Raw genomic sequence first — 17,905 nt, 5'->3', positions numbered from 1 at the left:
TGTTACAAACAGGGAAGTAGTCCCATTTACTACATGTAAAAAGTTTTAAAAAATTGATTGATTGATTGAAGTAAAATGTATTTATAGTCACTGGTGCCATAGAGCTATTTAAAAAAAAAAACAAAACAGTATGGGGAATGACCATTCAAGTAGTTTCACAAATCAGCAAATCTCAACTGTCTCCTTGCACCGTTGGGAAATTGCCAAATTAAACCCAACTAGAAAGCCACTCTCTTACTCTCTTTATGAGTATCTGCTCTTCTGGTTACCTCTGGAAGGGTCGTAGCTCAGTGGCAAAACAATTAGATGGTGCTTTCGGTAAGGAATTTTATATCATATAAAACCATTGTTGTTCCCACTTCAGTTGCTGTGGCAGCGATCTGGCGAGATAGGCATCGTGGGAGAAAGGGTGGCTGCCGTAGATCGGACCCAGTGAACTTCATAGCTGAGTGGGGATTTGAACCCGGGTCTCCCCAGTGCTAGTTGCCCACTCTAACCGCTCCAGTGCACTGCCTCTCTGTAGACGCAGAAGATATCCTAGGCTTCCTCTTGAAATCCAACATACCGTATATTGGCAACCTGTACCAAGAAAGACTTCTGGGAAATCTGGGGTGTTGCTGCCACCTGCCCTGATCTTGTGGGACTCTGAATAAAGCAGCTTCACAGGCATATTGGCTCTTTGGTCAAAACTGGCTGTGTACATCCCTTTTTATGTTTTGATGCTTTTCGTGGGTTTTGTTGTTTTTTGTTTAAATATAGAAAGCACCCCCTGCAGTCACAATATAGGGAGTGGGTCTTTTGCAGTCTAGCTTTTAGTTTCTGTTAGATAGCATCGCTTGGGGAGTATACAAAAGCTCTCTCTCGCTCTCTCTCTGTTTTTGTTTTTAAAGCTGACTCTGCTTTCCTTCCTTCCAGGCCAGCAGCTGATGCTAACAGCAGGCCCCAATGCCGTACCTCCGCAGGCCAACTTCCCCTATGGATACACAGCACCAGGATTCACCCAACCGCCAGTTTATGGTTTCAATATGTAACTCGCGCTGTTGACAGACCGTTTTAACTGGTTGCCTTCTCTTCCCGTCCCTTTACAGTTTCTTTTTTTTGTCCAAGGAGGCACAGATGAATTCTTGCGTTGCCTTCAACGCCTTCTGCTCTCCCACTCAGTCCAGAGACATCCAAAGGACACTGTGTTATTTATTGCTTATGTCCTGTTACATTTCAATCTCCAAAAAGGCAGCTTTCTTTCTTTCTTTCTTTCTTTCTTTCTTTCTTTCTTTCTTTCTTTCTTTCTTTCTTTCTTTCTTTCTTTCTTTCTTTCTGACGTTTCAAGGCTCTGACTGAAGCTGAGGCACAAAATCAGCAACACAGCAATAACTCCTTGAGGCCAGGAGGAGCTGGGCGAAGGGGAGGGTTGGGAGGCAGAGGTGCTTTGTGCCTCCTCTAGTGGTAAAAGTCCCCGTTTTTGTACCAACGTCTCTTGGCACCAAGCAGTTAAGGCTCAAAAAAAGGACTGCAGCCACTGAAGCAGCAACTTGGGTAGCAGGGCATCGGGGTCAGAAGGTTCATACTGGTCGGACATACAGGAGAACCCTATGTAACCCATTGTCTCCCATCCCTGTTTCTTTGTGGTACCATACAAAACAACAACAACCTAGAAATATGCAGTAGGGCGGAATGGTGCAATTAACAGAACGTTGCAAAAAGAAAAAAAAGCTGCCTTCTCTAGTCGTGTGTGAAACTCTTTGCTGGAGAATAAATTGGATCATAATGCAGAGCGGACCCCTTCAGGATTTTTTTTTATTCTGTACTTTACAGCATGAAGGAGCATGATCACTCGTTAGCATCCAAGGGTACCAATGAAAACAACATTAAGACACCGTTTATTTTGTGCAACTTTACAACAAAGGTTAGGGGTGGGTTGCACCTGAGCAGCCAGAAAGAGTCTTTAAAAAAAACAAAAACTTTGTGCCGCAAAGGGGGAGTATTTAGTAAGCCACCCTGACAGAGTGTCCCTTTGCTTTGTGTATCAACGCTGAGTCTGAAAGCAAGTTTTCCTGCTGCTCTGGTGGTCTTTTGACTCGAGCCTTTCAAACCTCTTTGCCTTTTGGAACTCACTGGTTTAATTTTTTTCTTTTCTTTTTCCGTTTTCTGGCTCTGCCCGGGTTCTGCGACATACACGGCCTGCCCACCAGACCCTTTCCTCTTTTTCTTCTTCTTCCCAAATAATAGAGAATGCCATCCGAGATGTACTACTTTGTGCCACTCTTCAGAGACGTATATCATTTAACATTTTATGTACTGAAAAAACTAGATAACAATGTATAATTTATGGCTATGGATCTTGTGCTAATCATGAATATTATGAAAGTCCAATTATAAACATAAACCAAACCATTGTCCACTGTGTGGTTTGAAATACTGTGGCTGGAAGGAGTGGCTGTGTGACAATAAGCAGGGCCCAGAAGGCAGTGAATGCCAGCAGCTGCATGGAGTGTAAATGTCAGTAATTTGTTTTCTCTGCCATTGGATAGAACAGCCTGGAGACAGAGTTGTTTCTCTCCTGGTCAAGCGTGACTACAGGGTACATCCTCTTGGCCTACGGCAGCGGTGCCCAACCTTGGGGGGGGGGGTCCCCAGATGTTCTTGGACTGAAACTCCCAGAAGCCTTCACCACTGGCTGTGCTGGCCAAGACTTCTAGGAGTTGTCGTTTTGGATCTCAGCTCCCTGCACCCTTGCTCTTTAGAGCCCATGATTAAAAATTGCAGGCATTATAATCCTGAACATCTGAAGGGCAGAAGGCTTTCCACCTCTGAGAGTCAAGCTGGAGTACCTGAACCTGACTCCCATCATTGTGCGAACACAGTACTTTAATGTGGTGGTGAACAGTGGCATGGATATCAACTGATCAACTGATGGTAAGATCAGTAAGATCTATATCCACAGGATCAGAATCCGCTGATGCACTTATCCATGTCCTGGAAATATTTTTTTAAAAATTCGGAACTGTATACTTCTGATGATTAGGTTACCAGAACTGGCCATTAGAGGGAGCAGAAGACCATGCTATGTATAGTATTTACTATATGAATCATCATCATCATCATCGCAGAACTGGAAGGGACCCTATGGATCATCAAGTCCAGCCCCTATCAAGGAGGCGCAGTGGGGAATTGAACTCTCAACAGGATACTTAAACCATTGAGCCCTTTAACAGTAATAGTGTTTGCTATAATTTGCATTTTTCAGCATGTGTGCAGGGAGAAGGCACTGGAACTAATCTGCAGATACAGGGGTCCTCCAGTACGCCAGATTTGCTAAATGGTTGTGGATGTTCTGTTTGTCATTAAACGACAGCTGCACGAGCTTGATAGGTTTTTTCCCCGCTGCTACTCCACCTCTCTCTTTCACATTTCATAAACTAGAGAATGTGGCAACTAACTTTTTAAACTCCCATCAATCCATGCTTGGAACCTATAAATTACAGTGGCTCCTTAAATACTTTGCAGTGATGGTGCCCCACATGACAACGATGCTAAACGATGAATCTGCTGAACGATGATTTTTCCTATGGGGGATTTTCGTTTGACGACAATTAGGTCCGTGCTTTGCGAACCATTTGTTCGCAAGACGATTTTTCCAGCTGAACGTCGGGTTCCTAAAATGGCTGCCCTGTGTTTTCCGGATCCATGCTTCGCAGGGCAGCCATTTTAACAGCTGATCAGCGCTTGGAAAATGGCTTCCCTATGGGCGATCTTCATTGAACAACGAGGTAATTTCCCCATTGGAACACGTTAAATGGGTTTCAATGCATTCCAATGGGGAATTGTTTTTCGCATGACGACGATTTCGCTTAACAGCGATTTCAGGGGAACGGATTATCGCCGTCATGTGGGGCACCACTGTATTTTATTTATTATTGGATTTCTATCCCACCCATCTAGACCAAAGGTCTACTCTACTTAGTTTCCCAGCCACCTGAGTTTTCCAGATCCTGTCAGATTTTGGAAACTAGTGAGGCTCAGGCTTAATGAGTCGTTCCGTGAGAGGCTTCCAGGGAATCTCCAGATAAGCTGGGAAAGACTCTATCTGGAAAGCTGCTATTGTTCAGCACGGACCTCATTGGGACAGACGGATCGGTGTTTTTCTACAGTCTAAGGCAGCTTTCTGTGTCCTCCTCTGCATTGGGATTGGCCATGAGTTAAGAGCACGAAAATAAACCGCTTTTTCACACTGTCCATTCAAGCTTCTGTTGTCTGGTACCAAGCAGAACTCTGAAATGGCATCATCAACAACGTACGACTGCATGTGTATTTTCTAGACTACTTCAACTAGAACTTGTTAGCAGCAGTCAAGAACTCGGTCACTGAAAATCCCTGGGTTTCTGAAACGCTCAGCAACCAAACGCAAATTTCCTTTTATGGGACAGGACAGCCTTTCTTTTCCAGATCGTTCTCTCGTACACCCTGCTAACAGAACAAAGCACAGAACTGGAAAAAGAGCTGCATGGAAGAGTCAATTTTGAGTCGGGTATTAAAATGCATTTTAAAAAAAAACATTGTAAGTTGGATGTAAGGGCTAATAGGTAGGTTTCTGTGTCTGTCGGCAGTCCCAGTTGCCCGAGGCAGACCAGACAAGAGTCCGTAGGAGGAAGCCACTCAATATATTTTATATATCCTAGAAAAGCAGCAAATCGTTAGCTATTGACTTATTATTGGACTCTTCCTGTTAGGAAAATAGGTGCTTGTGGGATTTGTAGCCTCGGGTGCCAAACGATTTGCTGTCTTTAACAAGCAGTGCCTTGTGATGGTTGTTGTGTTTTTTTTTGTTTTGGCTTTTTGGCTTTTTGGCCGTGTTCTGAAGGTTGTTCTTCCTGACGTTTCACCAGTCTCTGTGGCCGGCATCTTCAGAGGACTGGAGTGGGAACTCTGTCCATGCTCTGTTGCTGTTTGTTGGATAGACTGGCGAAACGTCAGAAAGAACAACCTCCAGAACACGGCCAAAGAGCCCAAAAAACCCACAACAACCATCAGATCCCGGCCGTGAAAGCCTTTGAGAATACAGTGTCTTATGAGGAGTTGCTTTGTGGTGTCTCGCCTCAGGCTGCAGAATCTCTTGGGCCACCTCTGGGGCCATTCTGTTTCTCCTTTCTGTCGGCATCCCTCCCTGCTTTCAGCCCTACAAGTTTCCTGTCCTACGGGGTCAGTTCTCCCCACCGGGCTGTTTTAATCTATCCAGAAACCTGAGATATTTTTTAAAGAAGCGGCATGTTTTCTTTCGTGGTGACATTTGTAAAGAGCACCCTCCTCTTCGTTAAGTCTGATTAACCGCATGCCCTGCATCATGTGAGGGATGTCCGGAATGACTGGGGAACAATTTAACAATGAATCCCATGGAATAGGGGCAGGCTTAGAAAACTACAGTTTTTGAACTAGAACTCTGATTATCCCCTGGCTAGCATGGCCAGAAATATTCCAAGCTCCACCGAAGAGAAAAATCAAAAGGGTGCTCCGTTTGTTTTGTAGTCATAATGAGAAATGATTGCCCTGACCAGGGACTGGGTTATTAGAGTTTCTTCCCAATGCAGAGCTCGGCTAGTTAGCTAGCTAGCTAGCTAATTGATTGATTGATTGATTGATTGATTAAAATAAAAAATATACCGTATTTTTCGCTCCATAAGACGCACCTTTCCATAAGACGCACCAATTTCTTAGGAGAAGAAAACAGGAAAATATAATCTGTTTTCTTCGCTCCATAAGACGCACAGACTTTCCACCCCCCTGTTTTGTGGGGAAAAAGTGTGTCTTATGGTGCGAAAAATACGGTACCTCCTTTTTCTGGGCACTGGTTTCCAGAATCCCCTGGCAAACACAGCCAGCGGAAAATTCTGAGAGTTATGCTTTGAAAAGAAGGCCTCATTGTTGGGAGAAAGGTGATTTATAAATGAGACTAAATAAATAAATAAATTAATAAAAACTTCTCAAAGGTTTGTTGGGATGTTACTCTCCCAAGCCACACAAGGAGGCAGCATATGCCTAAGAGTGGTTGGTACAGGGAGACCCACCTCCGTCTTTGAAAGGGGCATCTGAAAAGTGGGTGGCTAGCTTTTCTGATGTCTTTCTTTTTCCCCACCAGGGAGTTATATGGCTGCCGCTGTTAAGAGGCCTCAATTAGCTTTTAAAAAAAAAAAAATGACTAAGCTGAGGCTTTTGTAGTCTGGTCACGTTATAAGACAAGATTCACCGGAGAAGGCAACAGTACTAGAAACAGTTGGAGGCAGCAGGGAAAGAGGAAGACCCAATAACAGATGGATTGACTCCATCCAGGAAGCCACAGCCTTCAGTTTGCAAGACCTGAGCAGGGCGGTTAATGACAGGGCCTTCTGGAGGGGATTAATGAATGTTGCGACAATTACGCGCTCTCATGTTGCTTCCAAGTGATGACCACCGTAATGGGATCTTTCAAAGTGTGTGAGGCGTTCAAGGAATGAATGATTCATCATGGCCTCTTCCCACGATCAAGTGAGGATTTGAACTCAGGGCCCTGGAGATGTAAACCAACACACTATCCATTACACTGCACTGGCTTTCTAATTCATTCTTATGGTCACCATATGGGGGGGGGGGAAGTGACTTGGCCCATACCAACAAAAAGCCATCGTTATGCACCATTTATTATTTATTTAATATATTTTTATCCCACCTTAAGAAGGACCCAAGGCAGCTTTAAAAGACATTATTGAAAGCAAAAAAGCAGTAAATACACAAATATTAAAAAGGCTCAAACGCCAAGCCAACGTGATGCATGAGGCTAACTGTGAGAAGGCCAGAAGTGTGTTGTGCATGCATAAACCACTTTGAGGACTGACGTTTCCTTTTTTTTCCTATTTCTGATTTTCTGTTCTTTCAACGGGGATCTCCCTCCCCGCCCCCCCCAGCCCCATTGCTATAAAAGCAAATGGCCTGATTTCCCCTCTCCGTCTCCTCATCCATCACGAGTAAATAGCAAGACCTGGAGACTCTAATCTACAAGAGAAATGGCACCATTGTTCCAGAGCCCTGCTAAAGAAATAAATCTTAACCGTTGCCTGCATATTTGTGGAGCCTGGGTTTTTTTCCAGTTTATTATTATTTTTTTCTCCCAGGAGCATGGACTGTGCCTGTTTTGAAGAATAATAACCCTACGTGTTTCTACTCGCAAATCATCTCCCTTGAAGGATGATAAGCCGGAAGTCTCTCTGGCCGGAGGTGAAGATGGGCTGGGGAAAAAAAAATGCAAAAATTGGAAGCAACTTGCTCTCGCTGTACGAGATGACAAGGAGCCCGAGAACTTCTGCTGGTGAAAAGGACAATATATAACCATTTTATCTCAGATTACTTCCTACATGTACAAGTGATTGTGTCCCCTTGCATTTGATTGCAGAAACATTAATTGCATGACTCCACTCAGCCACATTGGGAGAAAACAAAACTCAGTGGGGGGAAAAATGACAGCAAAACCAAAGGAGGGGGGACTGGAGAGGCAGGAGGAAAAGAGGAGGGTCCAACCTGAGATGGAGTGACTCAGTCAAGGAATCCACAGGGGGGAAAAAATCTCCCTTTTATTTTAATTGGAACTTGCCAAAGCTGAGCAGACCCTTTGGGAGAACACTAACGTGCCGACATATTTTATTTATTTATTCATTTGTTTGTTTGTTTGTTTGTTTGTTATACCCACCTATCTGGTCAATTGTGACCACTCTAGGCGGCTTACAACACACATTATAAAACAATTAAACATGTAACATACAACAAAACATAGTTTGCATAAATAAAAAGAAATAAAGTTTTTTCCCAAAGATGGCAAGAAACAGGGTATGTTGTAGACGAAAAGGAAAAAAAGAATAATTAGGAATTAGCTGGAAAGGGGGGGATAATAGAATAATACAGAAGCGACTTGACAGCACCAAAAAAACAGAGGCAAGAGCGGGAGGCGGGGCTTAAAGCTCCCGCCCCTCCCTTTCCTCCGGGCTGGCCCCGCCTCCTTCCCAGCGCATGTCAGTTACGAGAGGTGACGTTGCAGGAGGGCCAGCCACGCCCCCCAAGCTGGAAGGCGGGGAGGGAGGGGGAGAGAGAGGGAGAGGGAGAGAAAGGGGGCGGTGGCTGGGGCTCGCTTTCAGACATACTCGCCCCGCACCGGATCCGAGGGTGGGTCTCGCTCTCTCTCCTCCCGGAGGGGATTGCAAGACTTTTGGAAGCCCCTCTTTCCTGCGATTGCCCCCTCCCTCCCTTCCTTCCTCGCCCCAGGATCGAACCCGCGGAGCCGCCTCGGGAGGAAGGCAGAACCGACCCGCCCGGCGATGTCGCCCTCCTTGCCCCTCGCCTCCTCCGCCTCCTTCAGGGACCCCTTCCCACGACCCCGTTGCTTGGCCGCCGCCGCCCCCGCCGGCAAAGCCAAGCTCACCCACCCGGGCAAAGCCATCCTGGCAGGTAAGCGGCCGCGGAAACTTCCCCGGGGGGGGGGGATGATGGGGCTCGTGGCTGGTGATTGGGGGATGATGGGCTTGCATTGCTTTAGACTTTTTTAAGAGGGGACCAGAAACGTTTTGCGGGCTTCCCCGGTTGCAAAAAACAAAAGGATTGCACGCGGGCATCCCCTTCCCAAACCTTTGTCTCTCTCTTTCTTTGTCACACATACACACGCACACACAAACACGCATCCCAGGTTGTCTTGCGGGGAGGTCCCGCACAAGTTTGCAACTTCTCCCCGCAGGATCGGGGACCCCCCCCCCCGGCTCGCGCCAACGTTCCCGGGCGATGGTTTTGCAGGCTACCCGGCTCGCATTTCCTGGATGATGATGATGATGATGATGATGAATTTTAAAGGCAGGTCGAGAAGGGCAAAGGGGGATCCCGTTCGCGATCCGGTGCCCCCCCCCGGAGCCATGCGTGGATTTTTGCACCCACCCAGCGACCGATCCCCGTGCGTTTTTTGGATATCTCTCTCTCTTTCTTTTTTCTCTCTCCTTTGCAACCGGTAGTCGAGGGCGGAGGAAAGCCCAGCCCTCCCCGGAGGGAGCACCTCCTCCCCGGGTGTGCTGTTGCTGCCGCCGAGAGAGCTGGTTGGTGGATCGGCATCAGGCTGCCTTTTGCAAGGGGCTCTCCTCTGGGTAGATTTACATGCCAGGATCCTGACCCTCTGGGCGTTTCTCTCCCTTTGCACACAAATGCAGCGTGGCTGGTTTGCCGTGGGAGTTGGGGTGTGTGTGTGTGTGTGTGAATTGCAGTTTGGTTCCCAAAGAATCCCCCCCCTCAAGTTGCGGATTGCAGTTTGGGATTTTTAACTCCCAGGAAAGCTGCAAATCCCAGAAAGTTGGGGGGGGGGGGAAGGAACTTTTCCAGGCTGTGACTCCAAGGGTGATGGGTTTGGAGAGGCTGGGGCTGCTTGCTTGTTTTCGTTTGTTGTCGAGAACAACACATGATTTGCGATGCCCCGAAGGGAGGGGTTGGAAATAATTTGTTTAAAAATTTATTTATTTATTTATTTATTTATTTATTTATTTATTTATTTATTCCATTTGTACCCCACCTATCTGGACTACTCGTCTACTAAAAATGAACCACTCCGCGTTAAAAGCTGTCGATAAACGATGCTGTGGGAAACCAATCCGTTCCTCCTGTTTACTGCTCACTTATGGGCAACGCTTTAAAAAGTTACTCTCATCAGACCGCTAAATTTCCTAAGCAGAAGCCATCCTGTGGAAGGTGACAGGATCCTTCCTCAAGCCACACATTGCAGGGCCGGAGCTGGTACAGAAGAAACAGGAGCTCCAAAAATTACAACCCAATATATGTACCAGGCTTCTTCCTTTTAAAATATAGTTATTTGGATTACAGATCCCCAAATTCTCTAGCCAGGAAGCTTCGGGGCTGTTCTGGCGATGGCGTTTTGGCAGTGGTAGGCCCAGAAAGTCGTCCTAGTTTCAAGACAGCGATAAATTCATTTACCTTAAAAGTTTCTCAAGCCCCCCTGGAAAACTAGCAAATTTAGTGTCTCATGATTTTTATTTTTTGCATTTTGAAAACTGTAGCCCATATTACGAAATGCAGAGACTGCTGATCCCTGAATTGGGGTGTATGCGCAATACACCTCGTTAGAGTGTTGAGAGCCAGTGTGGCGTAGTTAGTGGATAAAGTGTCAGACCAGATCCTAGGAGACCTGGGTTCAAATCCACACTTGGGCATGGGAACATGGTGGAGGGTGGCAATGGTAAGTTGTTCCTTGATCATCTCACACACCTCGAAAACCCTGTGAGGGGTCACCATAACTGGGAAGCAACTTGGTGGCATGTAACAGCAATAGTACTGTATTTTTTGTGTATAAGACGCCCCCACTTTTCTAACCCAAACTTAAGAAATCTAAGTGGGGCTTAGCAAGTGTAGGGGGAAAGGGATCGAAGCGCTGCAGGATCGCTTTGATCCCTGCTTTCCCCTCCACTTGTTTATTTTCTCTCCACAGCTTACTTCTGTGTGTATAAGACGACCCTCAATTTGTATTCTAAAGATTTTAGACAAAAGTATAGTCTTATACATGGAAAAATACGGCAGTCTCAGTGGGTGTACTGAAATGTAGATGGTGCCGGCGGGGACAGTCAGAATATTAACCCTGGCTGTCAGCTGCATGGAATACCTCGTGTGGCAAGATGGAGAGAGTGATAGGCTAGAACTCAAGGCAGCTGGGTTTCGAATCCTCACTCAGCCTTCAAAACGTACCGGGGTTGTGAAACTGGTAAAACCACTCCTCGGATCTCTCCCTTACCTTGAAAGCTCTGTTAGTCATTATAAGTTAGTTTCCACTTGGCGTGCAAGTGTGTAGTTAGAATTGGGGGGAGCATGCATCCTTTCACATGGAATCAGACTACAACTCCCATCAGCTGTGGACAGTTGGTGGGGGAGTGTGGAGGTTGCAGCTGAATCATTTGCCTTCCCTATCCTTCATTAAAATATTTATAGCTCAGAGGAGGGGTTCAAGAATGATGGCTTAGTTTAATCTCAGCCATTTATATGTTGCCCTACGCCAATGGTTCCCAACCTTGGGTAAACGAATGTTCTTGGACTACAACTCCCAGAAGAATTCACCACTCGCTGAGCTGGTCAGGATGTCTGGGAGTTGTGGTCCAAGAACATCTGCAGACCCAGAGTTGGGAACCACGGGCCGACAGCCGTAATTTCTGGAAGAACAATCCCAGTACAAATTCATTTAGGTCTCAGGCATTCCTGAAGCACCCAAATGTTAGTACAGTGGAACCTCACTAGACGACGATAATCCGTTCCACTGAAATCGCTGTTTAGCGAAATCATAGTCTAGCGAAAAGCATTTCCCCATTGGAATGCATTGAAACCTGTTTAATGCATTCCAATGGGGAAGAATCGTAGGAAAGCCGCTTTGTGAACCGCCAATCAGCTGTTTTAAATCGCTATCTTGCGAAGCTTAGGGTCCCGAAAACACCTGTTTTACGAGCGCGGCGGGAGCTGTCAAAATCGTCGTCTAGCGAAAATCGGTTTGCGAAGCAGGGACCAAACATTGTCCAGTGAAATTCCCCCATAGGAATCACTGTTTTGCAAATCACTATAGCAATCGCAAAAAGTCAATGTCTAGGGAAAAAACTGTCATGCGGGGTGACTGTCTAGCGAGGCACCACTGTATTCTATTATATGTTTCTGCATGCACAGTGGAAATCACGATCATCACTACTGTATTATCTTAGCACTGTAGAGTTGGAAGGGGCCCCTATGGATCACTGAGTCGAGCTCCTAGGAAGGAAGCATAGTGGGGGAATTGAACTCCCAGCCTCTGGGTCTGCAATGAGATGCTGAAACTACTGTGCTTTCCAGCCCTTTTGTTGTTGTTAGCCACTAAATAAAGAGTCCCTTCTTTTATTTCAGAGTATATACAGCTTTGTATCATTGTAAGTTGCGTGCGCTCTGAAAAGGAACTCATTTATTAACAGCAATCTGTCGCTACCCGTGACGTCACTGTTGTTGCACAAGCGGAGCTGTGCAACAGGCTGCTGGTGTAAATGTAATAGGATACAGGCTACATGTAACAGCCTTAAGGGGGGGAAATATCCTGCACTGAGTGAAGGAAGTAGGATTTCCCCTTTCTCATTATTCCTGTCATTCTTTGGAATGCATGTTTTATTGATGCCACAATTTAACGCCGGCTGACAAGCCCTTAACATGATGCTAAAGTTTATCATCCTCTGGCTTGTTTGTGGACTTGATGCTTTTGGATTGCTCCTGCCTGGCTCCTGCTCTACCGAACTGACAGGTTCTTCCTTGACATGTCTTGCGGAGAGCAGCCGATCTGACGAGACCCTTCTTGAAGAGCGACTTCACGCATATTCCTGTTTTTGATTGTAATCGATTGGACGGGATAAAACATTCAGAATCGTGATGGCCGCCTCAGTGGAGAGTGATGCTTTCGAAGGGTGGTTTCCAGGCGATATTTAAGGGGGATTTCACACAATACCTTTGAAATATGGGTTGTCGTTAAGCCAAGGCTGGGTACTGTGTGATCTTCCAGATGTTGGTGAAGGCCACTCCCATCCGCTTTGCCTTTGGCTGTGTTTGCTAAGGATGGTGGGAATTGTAGTTGAACAAGACCTTAAAGGGCGCATGTTTCCCAGCCTTGCTTTTGCGTCCTAGGTGTACAAGTGGAAATGCAAATGGCGTCTCCTCCAGAAGCGAGTTGCCTTGATTTAAGAAATCTCCATGGATGTGTTGAGTTGAGTTGTGCGAATCAGCGCACAACAGGTAAACTCTGTTGTCATTTTTTAAACTTGAGGCCGTTAGCCTCCAAGAGTTTATGCTGGTTTCGGTTACAGCGACATAAAATCCCAACCGGATTTTAGCCGTTAAAGGTCACCACTGATTTGTGTGAGCTTATTCCCAAGGCTGCTGTTGTCGTAATAATAACAATTGTGTGCTGTCAAAACAATTGTGTGCCGTCAAATCAAAGTTCTGATGTATGGTGACTCTTTTCAGGGTTGTTTTGGGTAGAGAAGACTCAGAAATTGTTTACCATTCTCCTCTTCTGGCCGAATCCTGGCACTGCTGCAGCTGGCCCAAGACCACAGAGGACGGCTTTTCTCCCATGGAGCACAGGGAGGGAATTGAACTCGCAACCTCTGACTCCACGGTTGGGTACCTAACCCACTGAGCTGTCCAAACAGCATGTCCAAAATTGGAGGCTGCCATGTGGTTTTTTGTGATTTGTGCCTATAGTTTTCCATCTTGGACCTTCCGGATAATTTGGGACGTGATCTCGCAGAAGCCCCAGCCAGCAGGATCAATGGTCAGGAATTCGGGGAGTTGACATCTTAAGCATCTGGAGAAAAAATGTTGGTGTCACATTTTTGTGTTTAATAGGTTTTTTTTGGTATGGTTTATGTATTCTGTTTTAATTTTGTTTTGTTTTGTTTGTTTTCATTATATGTGAGTCCCTTCATTAGGAAGAAAGTGGCATAAAAATGCAGTACACAAATGAATCATAAAGAAACAAGCCATTGATTGTTTATGGATGATTATGGCATCCAGACTTGCTGGTCTGATGGCTTATTATCCATTCACTTAAGGCAGCTATTTTTATTTATTTATTTATTTATTTATTCATTCATTCATTCCATTCCATTCCATTCCATTCCATTCATTCATTCATTCATTCATTCGATTTCTGTCCCGCCCATCTGGTATATTCTACCACTCTGGGCGACTTACAACACAACATAAATAAATTAAAATGCCACAAAAGCATTACAATACAAACAATAACAGATACAGTATAGAATATAGTAAATAATAAATAGCAAAGAAGAGAAGGAGTTAAGTGCTGACAGAAGCTAAGCAAATTTGTGGAAAGGCTACTAAATCATGATGGCTAGTGGCTTTCTCACGTTGGGGCTTTCCAGGGGCTGAATGCTAGACTATAGAAGCTTTTTCATCTAAACCTGCAAATCTCTCTTTATGTGTTTTTGGGTTGTGCTGTAAAATTTGATATACTTACGTTGCAGCCCACAAAGCAAAGGCATCTGGATTGCTTCCAACGAAAATTCCACAAGACCTTTAAGTCAAACCAAATACTACAAAATGTGGAGTAACCTGTGTGGTGTACCAGGGTTGATAAAAATCGATGATTTAAAAAAAAAAAACAAGCTAATTTCAATCAGGATTTACATCGCAATTTAAATTTTTTAAATGGATTAAAAAATTGAAAAAAAAATCCAATTTTAAAATTTAAATTGCAGTTGAAATCAATTGGATTCCAGTCACATCCACTCTGTGGGGTATTGGTTAGGACTAAATGTTATTGTATTTTTACGTGAATAAGACTATACTTTTGTCTAAAGTCTTTAGACTAAAATTGAGGGTCGTCTTATACACGGAAGTAAGCTGAGGAGAAAAAAAGTAGAGGGGAACACAAGGATCAAAATGATCCTGCAGGGCTTTGATCCCTGCTTTCCAAGTCCCATGGGGTTTAGCAAAAGGAGGGGGAAGGATCAAAGCAATCCCGTGGCTGTATAAGGGGGAAAGGGATCAAAATGATTGTGCAGTCATGGAATTGCTATGATCCCTACTTTTGCTAAGCCTTGTGGGGCTTAGCACAAAGGGAGAAAGCAGGGATCAAAGCCATCCTGCAGCACTTTGATCCTTTTTATCCTACATTTGCTAAGCCCCACTTAGATTTCTTAATTTTGGGTTAGAAAAGCGGGGGTGTCTTATACATGGGGGTATCTTATACATGGAAAAAGTACGGCGATCCTGACTAAGCCATCGCGTTGAGTTGACCTGTCGGTCATTGTCTCTCACGTTGGCCTGCGTCGCAGGGTTCTTGTAAGGATAACGTGGCAAGGAAGAAAGTCAGAATCCTTTACTTCGTTGAAGGAAAGTTGGCTATAAATATTAGATAAATTGAATGTGTCACCAAACCGCAGGTTAAAAAGACCTTTAAGATCAAGGCCGTGTTTTGCAGCAGTGACTCTCCTTCTTGGTGGTTAAATCAGCCAGCTTCTAAATGGATTAAATTTACTCGCCTGAGCCTTTGCATGGATGCTTTGGACACGGGCCCTCTTTGCAAATCAGTCAACTGAGCGTAGATGGCAGTGGCGTCCGTCCAGGAGTCAAATTACAGCAGAGGAGATGAGAATGCTTAATGCAATTCAGAAACCCCTAATCTCAGACTGAGCCAGATTTTGTCCATCATGTCCCTCTCACCCTTCAATAAAGACATTTCTCTTCAGGAGAGAGAGAGAAATCGCTTTCCCTTGGCGACTGGCTGCCAATTGGACTTTTTAAAAAAATGTTTGTACTTTAGTGCTTTGAATGCATTTTGGTGTTGCTTTTATTTACTTTTTTATTGTTATATTTGTTTGGTCGTTTAGTATACAAAGTATATTTGTATACTTGAACTGTTTCTTTTTCTTTTTTGCTTTAAATATTGTCTTTTAATGATCTGAGCCGCCTTGAGCCCTTTTGAAGGGGCTAAAAATATTATTTAAAAAATATCACAAAAAGCAGAGTTTGACTCGAAACATTGGCGATGGATGATATTCTAGGGATCCGAGAAAGGTAGCATGCAGGCCTCGTTTTGAATTTTATGCTCATGGGCCAAGCAGATCATCATCTTTTCAAAGGTTGCCTTCTCTGAAAAACCCAGAGCGATAAACGCTAACCGTAAGAGTTTGTATTGTGGTGGCAGGGAATCATATTAAAAAGGATTTACTCAAGAAGGCATTGCTTTGTTGTTGAGAGCTGTTTATCAGGATTGGGGCCAAGGTGCAAAGGCAGGGAAGCAATGAAGTTCCTGGACAATTTGAATTTGTCGCTCGTCATGCGGTGTGGACTTTGCTTCTTGGGGCAGTGATCCTTTCCGACAGAAGAAGATGGCAAAGAAGGGAAACGAAATCACAAACCCAATGTGTTTTTTTCCCCTTCCCCCTGGAGGTTAAAACCACTCACTGTGTTTTTTGATTCGTTTTATGGCGTTCCTATTAACCTCCGTATTTTGATATGTGAGATTTTAGGGTGACTGGACTGGGTCGAGCAATGTCGAAAACTTGAACCCGGATCCTTCTGGGTTTTGCTCTGTCGTGGCTGTTGCACCAGCAGCTGTCGTCTGCTGTGGACTAGCTCCCGGGGCCGAAGCACAGTTGAGCTCGCGGTAGACAGCCCTACGCGTGCAACTTAAGCAGTTTGCCCTTCCCTGCCTGGTGACACCCACAGGCTCAAAGTCTTGCAATACGGGGGAAAGGATAGGTAAATATTTGTGTGAAATAATGGAGAAAAAGGAAATTCTGGTTCTCCTGCCCTCACAGTGGCTCACAACCCGTTAGGCAGATTTTCCAAGTGTCCGGAATGGATTGGTTGGTTGTGACTAGCAGTATCTGTAACAAAATTTTGCAGTATGGACTGGTGACAGGTTTCTGGTAATTCTTTTCTATTCTCACCCAGGTTTCTGTCTCTTCCCACAACCAGGCAGCCATCATTCTGTATCAGGTGTGCATGCCCAGACTTTCTTACATGTTTTTTGGCCCACTATGGGTTTGTGTGTTGTTGTTGTTGTTGTTTTACTTGTAGGGTTGCGGAAGTCCCCTTCAAACAGGGCAGACATCCCCCTGTCCCTTTAGAAGGCACAAATGAAAGCCATTTTGAGCATTTTTCCCCCAAAAAAACAATTTTGTGGAGGCGCTAGCGGGCCCCAGTAGTAGAGGACCGGCCTTTGGCCCCCATCAGCTGCATGTGACCCAAGGGCTGTGTGTTGCTGACCCCTGTTTTAGAGAAGTGCGTCTCCCGGAGGTTTCTAGGGGAATGATTCTCTCCTATTTGTTTTGTTAGTAGAGGGTCTCTAGGGTGGAGGCAGAATCCGGGGGCTTAAAAAATGTCCACTAGGGATGCTTATGGCCTTGAATGCATGCTCCCCACTTATGATCTGAACCGTAATTGTTGCTTAAGTCACAGCGGTGGTACACGTGACCTGCGAGGCTAGAAATGCTATTTATTTTATGATGCGGGTCCCGGACCCAGAAAAGTTTGTTAATGCAAAGTGAGCTTCTGCAGACACCCATTTCCACTTAAACATTGTGCCCCAAAGGGAGGGGAAAACCTAGGTATCCCAAATAATTTTACCATGCCTCAAAAGCACTGGTCTCTAGTCTACCTCTGGCATTGTTAAAAAGGAGGAAAGGCGCCATTTCTTAGTTTATTTAGAAAAGGAAATTGGTAGACCTATTTGCAGCGCAGCAATTATAATTAATGGCCTATGCTCCCTGGGGCCCTTTTATAGCCCCTGAATTCTAAAAAGGAATGTTATAGAATAGAAGATTTTAAAGTATTATAGCATCTTCCAGATCTGTATTTATTCTGGACCCTGTCTCTTTCTGGACAAGCAGTTCGGTAGAATTCTGACCTTTTGTCGCCTGTCACTCTGTGTTCATGTCAACCTGTAGGGAGTCTGTCTCTCTTTCTTTTATATCACATATAATATATATATATATATTAACAAATATATACAGTGGTGCCTCGCATTACGACATTAATTAGTTCCAGCGAAATCGCTGTAGAACGAAAATGTCGTAATGCAAAAAGAAAAAACCCATTGAAACGCATTAAAACCCGTTTACTGCATTCCAAAGGGCTGTAAACTCACCGTCCAGCGAAGATCCTCCATAGGGCGGTCATTTTCGCTGCCTGTGCAGCGAGGAATCCGTCCCAGAAAACAGCGGGGGGGCATTTTGTTTACCCGGTGGCCATTTTGAAACCGCCGATCAGCTGTTGGAAGATCGTCGTTTTGTGAAGAATCGGTTCCCGAAGCAGGGAACCGATCATCGCAAAGCGAAATTCCCCCATAGGAAACATTGTTTTGCGATCTCAAAAG

At 45.0% G+C, this 17,905-nt stretch overlaps 3 protein-coding genes across 7 annotated transcripts in view; 2 read left to right on the top strand and 1 right to left on the bottom strand.

Annotated features, from left to right (window-relative positions):
• The window catches only part of CLTCL1 (clathrin heavy chain like 1), a 57,955-nt gene extending 55,567 nt beyond the window's left edge, over positions 1–2,388 (top strand). For all 4 annotated transcript variants that reach the window (XM_072983601.2, XM_072983600.2, XM_072983599.2 and 1 more), the window contains one exon: positions 916–2,388. Coding sequence is in view for 2 of the 4 variants with exons in the window: in XM_072983599.2 (XP_072839700.1) it covers positions 916–1,031 (116 nt within the window). In the remaining 2 variants the exon portion in view is untranslated. The remainder of the gene's footprint in view (positions 1–915) is intronic.
• The window catches only part of LOC144584783 (uncharacterized), a 205,507-nt gene that overhangs the window by 49,095 nt on the left and 138,507 nt on the right, over positions 1–17,905 (bottom strand). The gene's annotated exons all lie outside the window — the stretch shown is intronic.
• SLC25A1 (solute carrier family 25 member 1) overlaps positions 8,195–17,905 on the top strand; it is a 48,739-nt gene continuing 39,028 nt past the window's right edge. The window contains exon 1 of one of the 2 annotated variants that reach the window (XM_020814499.3): positions 8,195–8,463. In XM_020814499.3, coding sequence (XP_020670158.3) covers positions 8,334–8,463 — 130 coding nt within the window. In that variant the 5' untranslated portion in view covers positions 8,195–8,333. Of the gene's footprint in view, positions 8,464–10,209; positions 10,244–17,905 lie in introns of those variants that run through there. The other variant, XM_078381673.1, reaches the window with a different exon arrangement.

Source organism: Pogona vitticeps, chromosome 14 (genome assembly GCF_051106095.1).
Source record: "Pogona vitticeps strain Pit_001003342236 chromosome 14, PviZW2.1, whole genome shotgun sequence".
Classification (NCBI taxonomy): domain Eukaryota; kingdom Metazoa; phylum Chordata; class Lepidosauria; order Squamata; family Agamidae; genus Pogona; species Pogona vitticeps.
Note: the sequence above shows the minus strand (reverse complement) of the source record. Positions and strands in the feature narration are given on the sequence as shown.